Here is a 19,699-nt window from a genome sequence, read left to right on the forward strand (position 1 = left end):
TGTCAGCTGTCTGTCACACAGCCACTAGCCATGTAACGACTCTCGGCTCAATGTTGCCGCGTCTGGGATTGGGATACTTTTACACTTGTGCTGTGATTATGCTACTTTTGAGATGGTTTTGTTGCACAGACCTGGCAACCCTCCACTCCAAAGCCCCACCCCTTTCATGCACTCCGAAGTGTGTATAGTTCCTGAATTGGGACACAGCTTCTGATTGGCTGAATTGTAGAGCTTTGTAATCTAGGTAAATGTATTTAAGACCACAGCATAGTGTGCAGCATTCTTAATCGGTCAGGTTATTCAAGGATCCAAAACACATTTGTTGTTCATCCATTTGCTGTTTGGAATTCTGATTCATTTCAGGTTTGTAAGATTTTATTTTATGACAGGGGAGAGTGGGGAGTGTTGTAAGAGGCAGAAATGAATTTAGATCTCACGGGGGCTCCAGCTAAATAAGCACATGGAACCTTAAAATGCTATGGGAAAAAAGTTCTTGTACTATATACAGGGAAAAGTTGTAAAAGATCTAACCAGACATTTCATGTAATTATTACTGTAAAATGTAGTTAATGATATAGTTTTAAGTAAAGTAAGTAAAAAAGAACAAATATAATTTATATAAATATAATTGATATAATTTATCAAAATTATAAGTCAAAAACTGTAAACTGATATTCCTTTTGTGACACTCCACATTTAAAAGTATTTTGTTTATATAATCATGTTTCTTAATAGTTTTTGTTATCTGATATGTACACATGAGTACACCCCCTCAGAACAAATACAAAAGATGTATTTTCTTTATTATCACTAATACAATTCATGCAAAGATGGCAAAACTAAAATATATTAAACATATACATATTAAAAACTGAGAAATGTGTCATTAATAGCCATAAAATAAGTAAATCATTTTTTTTTTTTTTTTTTTCAAAATTTTGTTTAAATTAAGGATTGCAGAAATGAGTACACCCTAGATTTAATTCAACAAATGTATAGTATTCCAGTATCTGTCCTGTTTAACTCCTGGATGATGAGCTACTTAAGTACCCTGATCTTTAATGGGGAACGTTGCTCAACTCGTCTCCACAGAATCCCCCGCAAGTGCTCAAGAGTGTTAAGAATGAATGCAATACATTTTTGTTTTTCACCTTGGGAGAATGCATATCCTCATTGCCATGTTGAAAAAAAAACCCAACAATGCAGGGAATGAGGAAAGGTTAACTTCTTCTGTTTCAAGTTTGTGTATTAAATTACACAGTGGTGTGGGAATTCTTGACAGCATTGATAAAGCACAACTCCCTCACACCTTCAGCACTCATACATCCCTATATAAGAGCTTTACTACCACTGAACTTTACTGTGGGAACCAGGTACTTCTCAATGTACTCCTCCTCTAGCAACACCATAACATTTTGGATGTTTTTAGATAAATATGGGCTTTGGAAATGGCTAATTGTCTTTATTGTGCTTTCGCTACAGTAGGTAGTTTCAGTGAGAACAACAACAATGCATGTTATTTCTGCAGGCTGCATCTTACTATGTGAGATAAACAGTCACTCTTTTCATAGCTTTTGCTGGCTCTGAGACTCTCCTGACAGTTATCTCCCAAGTAGTTCCATTGTTGTCAGCATTAAGTCTAAGAATGATTCAGTGGGCTATATAACACTTTTAATTGTCAATACATTACTTCTCTTTAATGTTTTTTGGTTTAACATACTTACCTCTTGATCAAACATTGCCTTGAAAATTATTTTATTTTATTTAGTAACTTTTTGTATTCATTTTTGCTACACAACATTTTATCACCTTGATAAGAAAATCTTTTTTTCCTGAATAATTTTGACATGCTTCTTTGGTAATTGATTAAGCAGACTTGCAGGAACATTATATCTCTAAAGAACCCTAACATGTCTTCTAAGTAATTGAGTAATTGCTGGCTTTCAGAAGTTTTAGAGGGGGTGTACTTACAGTGGCATGACAAAGTATGTGAACCCCTTGCAGATTCTGTGAAAATGAGAATTATTTTAATAAAATAAGAGGGATAATAAAAAATGCATGTTATTTTTTGTTTAGTACTGTCCTGAGTAAGATATTTTACATAAAAGATGTTTGCATTTAGTTCACAAGACAAAACAATAGCTGAATTTATTAAAATAACCCCATTCATAAGTATGTGAACCATTGATTCTCAATACTGTGTGGCTACCTGATGATCTACGACTGTTTTTTTGTTTTGTGATGGTTGTTCATGAGTCTCTTGTTTGTCCTGAGCAATTAAACTGAGCTCTGTTCTTCAGAAAATTCCTCCAGCTCCTGCAGATTCATCAGTTTTCAAGCATTTTTGCATATTTGAACCCTTTCCAGCAGTGGCTGTATGATTTTGAGATTCATCTTTTCACACTGAGGACAACTGAGGGACTCAAACACAACTATTAAAAAAGGTTCAAACATTCACTGATGCTCCAGAAGGAAACACAATGCATTAAGAACCGAGGGGTGAAAACTTTTGAATTAAAATATCAAGGTAAATTGTACTTATTTTTTCTGCTGTGAAACATGCAAGTATCTTCTGTTGGTTCCGAAGGGCAGTACTAAATGAAAAACAATGATATTTAAACAAAATAAGAAAAATTGTGACATCTTCATCTTGTTCAAATGTTTTCACACCCCGACTCTTAATGCATCATGTTTCCTTTTGGAGCATCAGTGAATGTTTGAACCTTTTTTAATAGTTGTGTTTGAGTCCCTCAATTGTCCTCATTATGAAAACACAGATCTCAAAATCCTACAGTCACTGCTGGAAAGGGTTCAAATATGCAAAAATGCTTGAAAACTGATGAATCTGCAGGAGCTGGAGGATTTTTCTGAAGAACAGAGCTCAGTTTAACTGCTCAGGACAAACAAGAGACTCATGAACAACCAGGGCTGGGGAGTAACGAAATACATGTAACGACGTTACGTATTTAAAATACAAATTTTGAGTAACTGTATTTCGTTACAGTTACATTTTAAATAGATGGTAATCAAATTACAGCAAAACTTCTATCGGCTTCAATGGATTCAACATCTGATCTGAAAAAGCATCTTGAGGTAGGCCTAAGCTGTTCTTGGTCTTTGAAAATGTTATTTTCCTTATTTACTCGTTATTTTCCCATTTACTCGTACGTTGAGCTTTATATGGTTATCATTAGCCTACGTTTAATATTTATAAGAATTTATTAGGTCTTTGAAAAATAACACAAAATCCTCATATAATTAACATCCACTTAATCATGCGTTAAATAATGTTTTATAAAGCCAATTTCTTGGTGTACTTTACAGACAAACTTTAAATCTTAATCATTCACTCCAAATGTTTAGGTATATGGCACGTGCGCGAGTTCATGATCAAAAATAGAGATGCAGTAGTCCAAAAAGGTTAACATAAATCCAAAGGATTTTTAGTTTTTATTTTGGTCTATCTTTATTCCGGGCTTGCAAACAAACTGCTTAATAATTTCATTAACACATTAACACAGGCATATGCTGAAAACGAACACAAAGAGGACAACAGACGTGCCCGCAGAGAAAATACTGCACAATGCACAAGCTCACTGTTCACGAAATATAGGAAGAATAATATAAATATTAAATTGGGGTTGATATGGATGTATTTCTGAAGGGAACTGTCTTCAGAAAAGTTTTGATCCTCTTATCTCCAGTGCAGCGCTGTTTTAGTGGTAACCATGGAAATGATATATCACTGCTGTCTCATAAGCGCCACCTACTGTCAGAGAGTGAATTTGCATTTAATTCAGTCCATCTGCTGATTTTGTTTTGTGCAGGTGTCTAATGTAGCATACATTAGATTTAGCATTTCACAAAGCTAAAGTCAGACCATGCTGTTTTTGCTGTTAATCTTGAAATTATACAATAATTTAAATGAAAAACAACTGATCATGCTCATGTTCATAACATCTTTGTTGGGATTGTGATAAAACTGCAGTTTGCCTATAATATTAAAGAGCTACACATTTTTTGAACAAATAAACAACAAATAAATTTGCTTGAAAAAAATATGCTACCAGTATCAGAATTCGCCAATTTGCTTCTATTGGCCATAAAAAATCAAAATAGGTGCATCACTTTTTTCCGCTGTTTGTTGTTTATATGGTTAATTTTAATGCGGCTATCAGTGCACTTAGGTTAAATATTAGTATAAACATATTTATACTAGGGATAGTTCACACAAATCATGATCATATTTTTTTCCAAACATGTAAAATGTGGTGGTGGAGAGATGCAAAAAACTGTTGAGAAACCGTAGGTGTGTCAGCTTTGAGTACAGGCCTTCTCTTGAGATTATTGGGTAGATCATTTCACTTCATTTTCTTTATAAACATTCTAAATGTTACAAACAAACTTTGTTAATAAAACAATTTAAACCACTGTGTCAATTCGACTCTATACACCTATAAAACAACCTATATTATTAACAATATTTTATTGTTGTTATTTAATATTTTGTTATCCCTCTGATGCACATCTTTACAAATATAAAAATATAATTTAGGAAAGATATATCAATAGTAATTATATATGGATGTGATGTTAAAAGAAACAAATATTTTCATAATTTGTTTATCAAGATATTAAAAATTCTTTACCAACACATAGGTTATGTCTAATAAATTGCAGATATATATTTTGTAACTGATGTGAAAAATACAATTGAGTGGAAAACCAAATCCTGGTGGGTAGAGGTCATATTTATTTACAGGTTGTAAACTTAAAACAGAACATAAAGTTAATATGTGTTGAAATATTGTGTTACGTATTTCAAAGTATTCCAAAGTATTTAGATTAAGTTACTAAACTTGGGTAATGTAACGAAATACGTTACTGATTAATTTTTAAAGCTTGTATTTTGTAATCTGTAGTGAAATACATTCTAAAAGTAACCTTCCCAACCCTGTGAACAACCATCACAAAACAAAAAAAAACAAAAAAAAGTCTTGGATCATCAGGTAACCACACACAGTATTGAGAATCAATGGTTCACATACTTATGAATGGGGTTATTTTTAATTAATTCAGCTATTGTTTTGTCTTGTGAACTAAATGCAAACATCTTTTATGTAAAATATCTTACTCAGGACAGTACTAAACAAAAAATAACATGCATTTTTTATTATCCCTCTTATTTTATTAAAATAATTCTCATTTTCACAGATTCTGCAAGGGGTTCACATACTTTTTCATGCCACTGTATTTATGCTATGCACTGTACATTAGCATTTTATGTTACATCTCCTGGTGTTTAATGAATGTTTATTGCATTATATAAATGTTGTGTGTTACCATGATGGTGTGTTGTGTTTGCATGATTGAATATATATATATATCTATATATATATATATATATATATATATATATATATATATATATATATATATATATATATATATATTCTGCAATGACTTATAAACTTATATCACTTATGATGATATGAGAATGATTATTGTTTAGATCTGTAATAGATTAGTATTGCATTATTTTTTAATCTAGAAAATATTTAGGGGTATAGCCCTTTATCCAGGTATAGCCCTTTATCCTTTATCTTACCTTCTTATCCACATGATTTGGTCAAAATAATTGTATCATTTGTCTCTTTAAAAGAGGATATCTGGCTTGAAAGAAGAAAGAAGAACCTTGAAAGAAGGGAGAAGAATCTGAAAACCTGATCATTTTAGAAGACCCACTTCATATCCTTGCAATTTAAAATCGAGCAACATGGGTAAGATTTTTTTTTTTTCAATACAATAACATCAATATCCTATATATGCAAATATATTTGATTTTTATATGTGACCCGCTCTGGCGAAATGAGTCGTAAGTCGCAACGTTCTATTTTAAGATATGGGGCGATAATGTGGAAAAACAATGAAAAAATTGATTTTTTTTAAGCTAATTTCAAAGAACAGACTTTCAAAAATAATCTTCCAAAGTTTCGTAGTCCAGATAATTGAGTAACGTTAAAGGTATTTAAATGGCTATTAAATTTGACATGGTTTTACTAAATTCGCTGGAAATGAACTTCTCAATTCCTCTCGTCACTTATGAGCATTTCCCGGTATCCCCTGAAACGTCACTATCTCTGCTCTACAAATATGGTGTTACACGTTGTATAGAACCAATCAAAAAGCTTAGAAATGTAAACACACTGACATAAACGCTGATTTTTATCAATGGGAAGCCCCGTTTCGACTGACAGGCACGCGATTGGTCCAGCCATCCTCCTGTCAGACTAGCGCGCGCTCTGTGTAAACAAGCTAGTAGATCTCCTCCTTACAATGTGTTTGATTTATTTTAACCCAATATTTAACTGTTGGTATCTCCGTTATGAATTTGTTACACTGTTATTGTCAACTAGCCTACACAAAGATATGATTGCATAGGCTAGCATTATTTGTTCTCTCTTTGCTTGTCTCTCTGCCTCTCTCACTTTCTCTCTCTCTCTCTCTCTCACTCACACACACGCACACACACACACACACACCCTCTCTCTCTCTCTCTCAAGCAAAAATGTAGCACCTCTGTTCAATCTTTCTGATTTTAGCAAATCTTTGTAAAAGTGCCTTATAAAATATTAATTCAAATAAATACTTTAAAATAATTTGAGCTTCAGCCTGGTTTAATAGCATATATATATATATATATATATATATATATATATATGTGTGTGTCTTTGGTCAAATTAAGCTGTAAAATAAATAGTTTATCCCTTTGCAATGGATTTTGAAAGATATCAACAAAAAACGGGCAAAAAACTTTAAAAGCGATTTTCTCAGGTTTTCAATTGGAAAAAGAGGGCAGACGACCATAATTAAAATGGGTATATCTTTAAAACCATTCAAGGTATGACTTTGACTAGGATATCATTTTAAAGCTTATTGTCTCATCTGTCCACTGATACCAAAATCTCAATTTTGAAATTTGGGTCACTGTGACTCATTTTGCTGGATCAGGTCACATATGATGATATTTGATGATGAATTTTTTTTTAATATATTGTTGCATTGGCAGGAAAAGCAGCAGCAGAAGAAGAACCGAGGGGAACTCTACTATCACCACGAACATTAACATTGACAGTTGTAATAGTTGTAGCAATAGTAGTAATTTATGCATTTATATTAACGTTAGCTGAAGTAGTAGTAGGAGCAGCAGCAGGAGCAGCAGCTGGAGTATGCATTTCACAGTTACTGTGGGAAGAAGAAGAAAGAAAAGAACCAGTAACAATAGTAGTAACAGCAGTAGCAGGAGGTGTAGCAGGAGCAGGAGCAGCAAATTTGCGATTAATGGTAGGAGCACACTCGCTAACAGGATCAGCAATAGTTGGAGCTATAGCAGGAGCTGCAATAGTAGCAATAGCAAAAAAACTGTTACAATATGTTATACCTAAAATACAGTGGATAATAGAACACTTTAAGACATTGAAAATAATGACTCTAGCGGGGGCAATTGGGGCAACAGTATTATGGGCAAGCAATAAAATAAAGTGGGTAGGAGATCAAATAAAGAAGGCAGTAGCCAAAGTAAAGAAAGCAGTACAACCGAGTAAAGAAGCTGCCAAAGTAAAACAACCACAACCGACTAAACAAGATGCAGACAGATTAGCACCAACGGGAGGATCGGGATCAACAGCAATACCAGGAGCAGGATTAACAGCAATACCAGGAGCAGGATTAGCAGCAGGAGCAGGAGCAGTATTAGCAGCAGGATTAGCAGCAGCAGCAGCAGGAGCAGGATTAGCAGCAGCAGGAGCAGGATTAGCAGCAGCAGCACCAGGATCAGCAGAAAGACAAGATAAGGGCAGATTAGCATCAATGGGAGGATCGGGATCAACAGCAATACCAGGAACAGGAGCAGGATTAGCAGCGGCAGCACCAGGATCAGCAGAAAGACAAGATAAGGACAGATTAGCATCAATGGGAGGATCGGGATTAACAGCAATACCAGCAGCAGGATTAGGATTAGCAGCAGCAGCAGCGGCAGGATTAGGATTAGCAGCAGCAGCAGGATTAGGATTAGCAGCAGCAGCAGCAGGATTAGGATTAGCAGCAGCAGCACCAGGATTAGCAGACAGATTAGGACAAGCTGCAGACAGATTAGCATCAATGGGAGGATCGGGATTAAAAGCAATACCAGCAGCATCATTAGGATTAGCAGCAGCAGCAGCAGGATTAGCAGCAATAGGGACATCAGTATCGGGATTATTTGGAGGGTTACTGGGACTTGTGTTAGTACTTGCAGTAGGAATAACAATTTTTGGATTGCACTCGAGAGAACAATCACAAGGACAATTACAAGCAACAGATGTGGGGTTACAAGTTGCTTTTTTTGTTTTTTTGCTTTTTGTTTTAATTTGTTTTCTTGTTTCCTCAATGGGTTTGTTGCGATTTTGCTGTTTGTTGTTGTTTCTCTCTCTTTTCCTATGGTTTCTGCTGCACAACCACTCTGAAAGGAACTGATCATGTTCACCAAGAAGGCCAGCATAAAAGCCAGCTGATGCCTCAGGAAAAAAAAAAAAAAAAAAAAAAAATGTATACATGTTATCTCCGTATTTACGATTCTTTAAAGCCTTTAGCTACTGCCTACAAACTCTAGATGCTTCTCTGAAAACCGAAATTAACTCACTCCTGCTAAACATTTACTCTTTAAAATTATTGTTCCTGGAAAGTTGACACCAGTGTGACTAAAAGTTTACTAAGAAGTATTTCCTTCTCCTTCTTCTCCTTCCTCTTCTTTTTTTAAGATTTATTGGAGTTTGTCAAACAGTGAACTGGATCATTACTGCTACCTACTGGTATGGAGTGTGGACCAAAATGTCTGTTATCTACAATATGTAGAAAAAACTATATCTATAGACCTATTTTGTGTTAGCAAACAGCGATAACATTTTTGTGTGTGTGTGTGTGTGGGCGGAGCGTACCTAGTGACAGAAAATTATAGTTCTGCAGTTGCAGTCTGTGAAAGCCACAGAATAAAAGAATAAAATAACTTATGTTATAGACTATGCTTAAAATTAAAAATGTTATTTCATGCTGTAAATTCTATGTATGTATGTCCCCTATGTACTGCATACGGGAATATTTTGTAGACTTACTGTTTACATCAAATTCTTGCTTTAATAGTAGACTAATCAATGCAGGTTTCCTCAGTCCAGTCTGTGACTTGCAACATATAAACATATCCGTTTAGCTTCAAAGGGCGTCTTCAACGATGGTATTCTATAAAAATGAAGACTATATTTAGACACAAAACATTTTTCTCTTATTCTATCTTCCTCAAACCTAATTTCTCCCACTTTTCTTTGGATCCTGTGAAACCATTGCCCTTTTCTTGCATCTTCCCTTTCCCACCTTTTTTTCAATCTCTTTTTAGTAATGTTCTTGACTTCTGCCCTGCTGATGCTGTCAAATCACTGATCACTTAGTGACTTCCTTTGCTACCTTATCTGCCATTTTATTTCCCTGATCCCCAGTATGTACTGGTAACCACGAAAATACTACTGTAAGCCACATCATTTGTATTCTGTATGTTTCTTGCATCTCTATCAAAATGTTTGGTGTGTTTCTGAATGACACTGTAAACTGATTAATGAAGAGCTTGAGCCTAAACAATGATTGCTTTTAGTGGTCTTAGATCCTATAATAGCAATATTGCAAGCATTTCTCCTGTGTAAACTGTTAATCTCTTAGTGATCCTTTTGAAATATGAAATTCTGCAACAATAAATGCTGAATCACCTGAATTCTTTGATGCATCTCGAGTTACCAGTTCAGGTAACCAGATCCCTTCAATTTAGTGTGCTTCCTCTATTTTAAAACCCACCAGTTGCCCCTGCATCTCTGTACCAATAAAATGTGCAACACTTTACATTTTACTACCAAATTATGTGTAACAGCTAATGAATTTAAATTACACTGGAAGGTTTTCTCCGATCTCGCAATTTCAGGGCTCAAGAGTTCCAGAGTATGATGAACAAAGGAATACACTTGGCCTCAAATACTCACAGTTTTGGGTATTGGGACAGGCCATGTGTTTTGTTATAGGGAAGTTATAGAGGTCCAAAAATTAAATAAGCCAACTTCAATAAACCAATTTCAATTTTTCACTTGTTTAAAAAAAGTTTACTCCTATAGGGGCATGAGATGAGAAATTGGTGTCTAGTTTGTTACAAATCCTTATTTTGAAAAGTTTCTTAATTTTAAATGAATTTTGCTACCAAGTATTGTTCTTGCTGTGATTGTGCATTTATTTCGCCTGCTGGGAGGATAGCGTTACATATTAATGATATCATTACTTGATGTAAAAAAAAAACCAAAATGAATTGAAGAAATTGCTTCACAAAATTATTCCCTGTTTTGAAGTAACTGGTTTCAAATAGTTTTTTTTTTTTTTTTTTACTATTTACTTAAAAAATGCTTAAATTGAAAAGATGGTGATGGGTGGCATAATGATTTGTAAGGTAAGTGACCCCAGTAAGCCTACGTACCATATAAAACCACTTTTTTTTTTTGTTAAATATAAAGAATTCTAAAACTTTTTTTCTGTTTTGACAATGCTAATAAGTAGAAGTTCGCTTGTGGTGGCATCCCTCCTTGTTTTCTGTCTCTTACTATGGTTTAGTGCTCTTAAAAAAATTAAGTGCTAGCTATAGGTCTTTGGTAAAGTGTCTTGACTCAAGTCAGGGTATAAGCTATTCTCCCCAAATATCCCCTAAACCTACCCATCAGACTTTACATTTTCAAAAACACAATTCTGTATGATTTATAAGCTGTTTTCCCCATTGGGGCCAAAAAATGTCCAAACAAGATCAAAAATTTTTGGTATTACTATCCTTGTGGGGGTATCTGACCCCAGAATGTAGGGAATGCCTGAACAACACACACACTGCCTGCCTTACTATCATTGTGGGGACTCTCGATAGACATAATGGTTTTTATAGTAGACAAAATGTATATTCTGTCCCCTTATAATAACCCTACCCATAACAGAACACTTTTTACATTTAAAAAAAAAAAAAAAAATCTGTATGATTTATAAGCTTGTTTCCTCATGAGGACCTCAACTGCGGTCCCCACTGGGATAGAAAACCATACACGCACACACACACACACACACACACTTGTGTTTGCATTTTTAAGTAGTCTAAAACAGAGCACAAACATATGCATGCTTAAAAGGTAATTTTATAGATACAATATATAATTCTTTTATTTAAGATCTGAATTTGAAAGACAAAAATACATGGTATGATTGAAACATCTTGCACTACATCATAATGTTTTGCACAACAGGCATCACATGTGCAGTAAATGAAAGTTCAATTTAAATATTAAATAACTGATGACAAAAAAAAAAAAAAAAGTAAATATGTAAACACTAAGCTAGTAAGATATTTGTTTTTCTATTGCAACACTTCCGATTAAAGTGGTTGGTAACAGTACAAAGAAAGAAGTAATTGAACAAAAACTCATTTTCTTCCAGTTGTGGTGAAAAAACACAGTGCTCTTTAAACATCCTTGCAGTAATTCAGTTACTTGACTTTTGTTTTAAAAAAAAAAAAAAAATGGTCCATGGATTAATTTTTTCTGCATCATTTCTGCTCACCCCATACCAAACGTCTGGTAATAAACCTAAATGAACTCCCAACCATCTGTTGTTTTAAACCAAAGCACTGACGATTCATTGGTGTGTATTTTTAGGAAAGGGGCATTAATGTGAACAGTCCTTCTGTGCAAGTGAGTGTGCGTTAGTGGGCTTCTCTATTTTTAATTCCCATATTAGAAGATGACAGATTTTGATTTAGTATAGTAAGGCCCCTATGCTGGATTAAGATCAGAATAGACTAGACTAGATTAAATTAGCATCTGGGAGAGAAAGGGGGGTCGGCAGGTGACTCTGTGAATGACTTGAGCTCATAGGCAGCACCACTGTCCACTTCCATGGATTTACGGGAGAAAAGGAGCCGGATGTCCCGATGGAGGTAGATCTTTCCAGATTTGGAGCTCTGGAACCTGAGAGACAGATGGATGAGAGAAAGAAAGAGCAAACAGTTAATAAGAGTAACTAGTGTCATGCATACAACAATTGATCAGACATATTTTGTTTAAACCACTAGGTGGCAAATACAGCAAGCTAACAATTTCTTTGTCTTCCTCAGGGGGGCGTTTGATGGCTCAGAATGTTGAATCCTTAGTGGAGTCTTATTTCAAAAGGGAAACTTTTTTGATGGGAGTATCATTATTTGAACGCGTTTATTAAAAAGGTTGGTGGCGATAAATAGCGATAGATGCTATTTATACCAAGTGAAAATAGCTGTATTTTTTAAGCATAAATATTTTTTAGATACCATTTACACTTCAGTGTATTATAGTACATTATACAACAGTATGCAATAATAACAACATATTGAGTGTAAATGATTATATTTATTAAAATCATTAAATGGATGCGGCCTTATTAGGACAATAAAGCCCTCCCCACACCTACTCCTGACCCTATACAATAAAACTTTATTCCTACTATTAAATACCCGTTAGGTACTTTCTTTCCACAAACATTTTCTTCATTTTTATTTAAAATAAAATCTTTCTGATCTGATATGCAATGGGAAAAGGGAGAAACGGGTCAATTGCGTCAAAAGTTACCACCACCCACCTTACTCTCCATGCCACTGAATCTGTTATTTGGCAAGTTTCTTTTATAATTTTGTCTGGCCCAACCAGACAGTGGTGGGCGGAGTTAGTGTAAATAGCCTCTGCTAACAATTTACACTTGTGAATACACGTGTGAATAGACGCTCCGTTAAAAAATCTTTAAAAGATTCTTATCCAGTAATCAAAAAGGACTGATAAGCACTGAAAAAAGCATTTCATGCTATTTATGAAGCAGTGATCTAAATAATAATTTAATTATTAATAATTATAATTATTTTTAATTATACATTTAATAAATAAATAAATAAATAAATAAATAAATGCCTAGGCTGTCATTTCCAGGGACCTTTACCTCACTAATTTCATGCTAATTCTACTCACTTATTCTATTTATATGGGTTGAACACATGAGAAATATCTACATGAGTGATGCAACTAAAGTTCATGACCCACTGGGCCTAAATCTGAAACCCAAAATGCTAATTTTTAATATCGAACAACTATGAATTACATTCATATAATTACATTCATATAATGATAATGTAACTATGAATTACATTCATAGTTATATTATCATTATTTCTATACAAATATCAATCTAAGTTATTTATTTTTCCAAAAGTGATTGCACTTGTTACCTTTAAAGGGTTAGTTCACCCAAAAATTAAAAATTCTCCCATTAACTACTCACTCTCATGTTGTTCCACACCTGTAAGACCCGTAAGAACAAAAATTAAGATATTTTTGATGAAATCCGAGAGGTATATGACTCATCTATAGACAGCACTTTAACCACCATTTTCAAGGCCCAGAAAGGTACTAAAGACATCGTTATGCTGTTTACGTTCAGCGCTTCCAGGTTCTACGTCAGAACGCAGGCTCAGTATCAGCAGAGGCTGTTCACGTGAGCAGCATGACGCATTTGTGTGATACTGACGCAGGAGCCGGCCAATAATGACTTGCCGTTCTGACTTAGAACCTGGAAGTGCTAGATGTAAACAGCGTATGAGAATGACACAGAAGAGAAGATATTTGTTGAATAAAGTCGTTTTTTTGTTTGTTTGTTTTTGCGCACAAAAAGTATTCTCATCACTTCATAAAATTAAGGTTGAACCAGTGCAGCCGCGTCGACTGTTTTAACTGTCTTTAGCACCTTTCTGGACCTTGAAAGTGGTGGTTAAATTGCTGTCTATGGACGAGTCATATTCCTCCCGGATTTCATCAACAATATCTTAATTTGTGTTCCGAAGATGAACGAAGGACTTACGGGTGTGGAACGACATGAGGGTGAGTAATTAATGACAGAATGTTCATTATAATACAACTTCTGGGGGCTCCTAGTGAAAATAAGTATACATCATGAATAGGAAGCCAAAGACCACAAGGTACCTTTTGTGAAAGTGTGGTCTAGACCAAAAGCTCTATGACCATTTTACAGTAAACACTGAACATTTAAGCCCCGTATGCCTGAATGAAAATAAGTGAGGACTCAGGGTGACCGGCTTCACGCCATGGTACTGACCTCAGATGGACGAGGTAGCGGAGGGTTCGTCCTTGCCCCAGTGGGGACGGCTTTTTGTTGTTATGTCCATTGAACTCGCGTTTGACTGGGACTGAGAAGGTTCTCTGCCGCAGGAATGTCTGATGGCTGGCGGGCATTTCTCTCAGATCATACATCACCACAAACATCTTCACCACTGTCTTATTGGGGTTAAATAAGGTCTGACAAAAGACAAAACATCCGCTGAGCATCAAAGCTACAGAATCCAAAGCAGAAAACATATATGCAAATCCAGTACAATAACAGTCAGTGAGCATTTCATCAGTAACACATGAGCAGGGAAACCATCAAAACCTCTAATAAAATAACTTATTTCACGATCGTCCAAAATCATTACATAAAAACAGTGAATCAGAGTAATTTGTTCATGACTAATGAAAATCTTCAAAGCACAAGTATTGACAACATCTGTGTCTTAATATCAGTTACTATGGTAAAGTCTGTTCCTTTTATTATTGTTTTAAGATTTACACCAGATATGAAAGGTTAGTAAGTTATTATTATTATTTTTTTTTTTACCATTGTTCTGTTTGCATGTAAATGTAATTCCTACACATTCACCAGTAGAGGGCACATCTGTAAACAATTTTAATAGTTGACATTCTCCTTTGTTCTCACAGTACTGTCTGATGGTTATTACACACACTTGTGACTAGTTATTACTCATTTGCAAAAGTGTGTCATTACCATGACACATAGTGTGTAAGCAGATAATTATGTATGTATTTAAAATAATCTGATGAATCTTACCACTTGAATGGTTCCTGAAGGAGGTACTCGATATCCCCTCTTACCGAGGGTCTCCAAGTTTATGACACCCTGGAGAGAAACCAGATAATTCAATCAAGAAATAGTATGAGCCTTTTAAATCATTTAAAAAATTATTATTGCCTCCTTAACAGATGTCTGTATTACATTTCTGTCTTTGCACAACCAACTACATAAACCTCAAAAAAAAAAAAAAGAAAAAAAAGAAAAGAAAAAAGGGGGTATTTTGGGCAGCATTAAAAATACAGCCTAAGAAATTTTACTTTAACATATTCAAAACAAGTACACAAAATATGTAAGAAACTGAGCTTGGGTCATTACCATGTAGGGGGAAGGTGCGTTATCATCAGAGACGCTGTAGAATGACACGTCCACAGGTAAGGTCATGTGACTGGGGCAGAAGGTTCCGCTGGCACCCACCTCTGCTGTGAAACCCTCAACAGTGCCCAACGGCTCCAAGCGGTAATTCAGAACACACTCCTACAGAAAAACACAAAGATATACACATCAACACACACAAATAAACATCTGTCATCTGGGTATGTGCTCATTTGGAAAAAAAGGTATAAAAATAAACCAAAGAAGTTAATTAAATTATAAAAATGCTTGAAGATTTCTGTTAGGGTTATAGTGTGGATTAGGCAACAGTATTTTTTAACTAGCTGTATATAAAAACAACAGAAGTCTATGCAATGTCCCCATTTAGATAAGTATGTTTGTGTTTGTGTGTTTGTGTGTTCTGGCATATGTGGATTTCGAGGACACAAATGAATATAATGGCATGGGTGTTACAACATATGAGGACACTTCCTGTGTCCTTGTAAACCAAATGGCTTTAAAGGTGCCATCGAATTGAAAATTGAATTTACCTCGGCATAGTTGAATAACAAGAGTTCAGTACATGGAAATGACACAGTGAGTCTCAAACTCCATTGTTTCCTCCTTCTTATATAAATCTCATTTGTTTAAAAGACAGAAGAACAGGCGAATCTCAACATAACACCGCCTGTTACGTAACAGTCAGGGTGTACGCCCCCAATATTTGCATATGCCAGCCCATGATCGAGGCATTACACAAGGGCAGCCAGTATTAACGTCTGGATGTGCACAGCTGAATCATCAGACTAGGTAAGCACGCAAGAACAATAGCGAAAAATGGCAGATGGAGTGATAATAACTGACATGATCCATGATAACATGATATTTTTAGTGATATTTGTAAATTGTCTTTCTAAATGTTTCGTTAGCATGTTGCTAATGTACTGTTAAATGTGGTTAAAGTTACCATCGTTTCTTACTGTATTTACGGAGACAAGAGAGCTGTCGCTATTTTCATTTTTTAAACACTTGCAGTCTGTATAATGCATTAACACATCTTCATTCTTTAAAGGTGCCCTAGATTGTTTTTTTACAAGATGTAATATAAGTCCTAGGTGTCCCCTGAATGTGTCTGTGAAATTTCAGCTCAAAATACCCCATAGATTTTTCTAAATTAATTTTTTTTAACTGCCTATTTTGGGGCATCATTAACTATGCACTGATTTTTTTCAGCACGGACCCTTTAAGAGATGCGCTACCTCTGCCCCACAAGCTCTCGACTATATATACATCGCATAAACAAAGTTCACACAGCTAATATAACCCTCAAATGGATCTTTACAAGATGTTCGTCATGCATGCTGTATGCATGCTTCGAATTATGTGAGTAAAGTATTTATTTAGATGGTTACGTTTGATTCTGTGTGAGTTTGAGGCTATGCTCTGTGGCTAAAGCTAACATTACACACTGTTGGAGAGATTTATAAAGAATGAAGTTGTGGTTATGCATTATACAGACTGCACGTGTTTAAAAATGAAAATAGCAACGACTCTCGTCTCCGTGAATACAGTAAGAAACGATGGTAACTTTAACCACATTTAACAGTATATTAGCAACATGCTAATGAAACATTTAGAAAGACAATTTACAAATATCACTAAAAATATCATGATATCATGGATCATGTCAGTTATTATTGCTCCATCTGCCATTTTTCGCTGTTGTTCTTGCTTGCTTACCTTGTCTGTGCACAGGTCCAGCCGTTAATACTGCCTTTCCTTGTCTAATGCGTCGAATGGGCTGGCATTATGCAAATATTGGGGTCATACATATTAATGATCCCGACTGTTACGTAACAGTCGGTGTTATGTTGAGATCCGAGTGTTTTCCGGAAGTCTTTTAAACAAATGAGATTTACATAAGAAGGAGGAAACAATGGGGTTTGAAACTCAATGTATGTCTTTTCCATGTACTGAACCCTTGTTATTCAACTATGCCGAGGTAAATTCAAATTCTGATTCTAGGGCACCTTTAAAAATCTCTCCAACAGTGTGTAATGTTAGCTTTAGCCACGGAGCACTATCAAACTCGTTCAGAATCAAATGTAAACATCCAAATAAACACTGTACTTACGCGATTAGACGTTGCATGACGAACACTTTGTAAAGATCCATTTTGAGGGTTATATTAGCTGTGTGAACTTTGTACATGCACTGTTTAAGGCAAGCGCGAGCTCCGTGGGCGGGGAGCGTGAGCATTTAAAGGGGCCGCAGCCTAAATCGGTCATATTTAATGATGCCCCAAAATAGGCAGTTAAAAAAATTAATTAAAAAAAAAAATCTATGGAGTATATTGAGCAGAAACTTCACAGACACATTCAGGGGACACCTTAGACTTATATTACATCTTTTAAAAAGACGTTCTACGGCACCTTTAACAGGGTTTTTTAAAAAAAAAAAATAATAATAAAAAATGCATAAAGTTTTCTGTGATGGGTAGGTTTGGGAGTAGGGTTAGTGTAGGGGAATAGAATATACAGTTAGTACAGTATAAAAACCATTACGCCTATGGAGAGTCCCCGTAAACCACATATAACAACGTGTGTGTGTGTGTCTGTGTGTGAAATAATTTGTCCATCTACCTCAAAGTTTCCCAAAAGGCTGAGGCTGGCGGGTGGAGCGCTGGCACTGAGGATCTGCTGCTGAGACTCATCACAGTCTTGTGATCTTTTCAAAACCCTGCAAACACACACACAAAATTCAGTCAGCCATTTTGGGTAGTCTGTAGCTTTAGGGATAACTGTGCACAGCAGATGGCAGTGTATGTAGAAAAGTCTCAGTAAAGGAAATGTCAGTGAAATTTGGAACAATGGCACTACAGCAGGAAATAAAGTGAGGAAAAAAGTCATACCTCTTATTGGTTGCCCATGGCACACCTCTGCAATGAATCAGCGATGTGTCTAAATCAAAATATCCTGTCTGGCTTTTTCTTTGAGGAACCTGAGGGGAAAAAAGGAGGAAGCAGATGAACACATTTACATCTTTGTTTTGCAAGGTTGTGACCACTTGCAAAATGTACATTATATAAATATCTATTTTAACTGTACAAAACAATGTACCCAATTTACACTTGTACATATGTTCATTTACTGTCTAGATTTTTAGTTTTGTAATTTGTTTTGGATATTTAATATAAACAAGTGCTTAAAGCTTTTGCAAATCAGAAAATATTGTGTGTGCTATGATATAGTATCATATGATAAAACCATGGTATATCATCATCAACAAAAACATTTACTTATAAAGCACATTTAAACACAATATAAACTGATCCAAAGTGCTGTACAATATGATTCAAGAGTAGATTTAAAAATGCCAAATGAAAAAGCAAACCTCACATGAAATGGGGAGACTATTCCAAAGTTTGGAACCAGACAACGCCTTATATACAAACGAGAATTTTAAAAATGAACCCTGGATTTAATGGAAAGCCAGTGGAGGGACACTAGTATCGGGGAAATATGGTCCCATCAGTGAAGGTCCAATTATTGTATCTCACTATTCAGTCTTTACTCTGTTTGGTTATTGCCATGTGTTAATTTTTGCCTACCCTAATCATCAACTACCCATGAAATCCATGGGAAATTATTGGTTGATGAAAAGGTTGTTCATGCATCAATCACAGATCAAACCTAACCTAATCTGACTGGTTGATAGGAATGTTATTTCAGGACCAAAAAGGATGACAAAATCATAGTCATCATGGTATGTCAAAAAGAGGAAAACATAGTTCTTTTTTATAGGCATGCTTCTGATCTTTTTTTAGTCTGTTCCTGTCTTTGAGAAAATGCTGAACAAAACAGTTCAGTTGTTTGTAACATTTAATGAAAACCAATAGAAAGTATGAGAATTATATCTGAGTGGATCTCATCTGAGAGAACAAGAGCACCACTCATCTGGAGTAACAGCACCAAACTCCCACACACAGTGAAAGCGCTTGAGTCATATGGCACAAATCAGAACTCAGTCCACAGAGCAAAACTGACATCGGTATGATTTGAAAACACATGTGGCTTAATTTACAAAGAGTATTAATATAAAGTATTATTAAAAACTTGAGTTACAGGGAGGAAGTTATTATTATAGGCCTATTCTGGCCCATGTGACTTCATTAGCGAGTCATCTAGGAAGCACAGGAACTCTGTGGACAGCACTGAGACAAACAAGAAGTGATTCGGATGTGAGGCTAGATGAGTCACAGACACAAAAGGGTTTGGGGCCCTTTCAATAAGATGCTGTGCTATAATCTATGTGTTGGAGGGAAACAGAGGGATCTGCTTCTCTT

General features: G+C 35.3%; 2 protein-coding genes across 2 annotated transcripts in view; one reads left to right on the plus strand and one right to left on the minus strand.

The window, feature by feature from the left end:
• Positions 1–272: 272 nt before the first annotated feature.
• LOC125254651 (Holliday junction resolvase MOC1, chloroplastic-like) lies at positions 273–10,007 on the plus strand. Its single transcript, XM_048169363.1, has 3 exons — positions 273–363; positions 5,663–5,780; positions 7,070–10,007. The coding sequence occupies exons 2-3, from the start codon at positions 5,777–5,779 to the stop codon at positions 8,512–8,514; spliced, it is 1,449 nt and encodes a 482-aa protein (XP_048025320.1). The 5' UTR covers positions 273–363; positions 5,663–5,776; the 3' UTR covers positions 8,515–10,007.
• Positions 10,008–11,235: 1,228 nt separating this feature from the next.
• The window catches only part of fam214a (family with sequence similarity 214 member A), a 51,272-nt gene continuing 42,808 nt past the window's right edge, over positions 11,236–19,699 (minus strand). The window contains exons 7-12 of the mRNA XM_048169362.1: positions 18,266–18,354; positions 17,997–18,093; positions 15,358–15,516; positions 15,019–15,087; positions 14,230–14,429; positions 11,236–12,065 (exon numbers count right to left, since the gene is read on the minus strand). Coding sequence (XP_048025319.1) covers positions 11,912–12,065; positions 14,230–14,429; positions 15,019–15,087; positions 15,358–15,516; positions 17,997–18,093; positions 18,266–18,354 — 768 coding nt within the window. The 3' untranslated portion in view covers positions 11,236–11,911. The remainder of the gene's footprint in view (positions 12,066–14,229; positions 14,430–15,018; positions 15,088–15,357; positions 15,517–17,996; positions 18,094–18,265; positions 18,355–19,699) is intronic.

This window comes from Megalobrama amblycephala, linkage group LG19 (genome assembly GCF_018812025.1).
Source record: "Megalobrama amblycephala isolate DHTTF-2021 linkage group LG19, ASM1881202v1, whole genome shotgun sequence".
NCBI lineage: Eukaryota > Metazoa > Chordata > Actinopteri > Cypriniformes > Xenocyprididae > Megalobrama > Megalobrama amblycephala.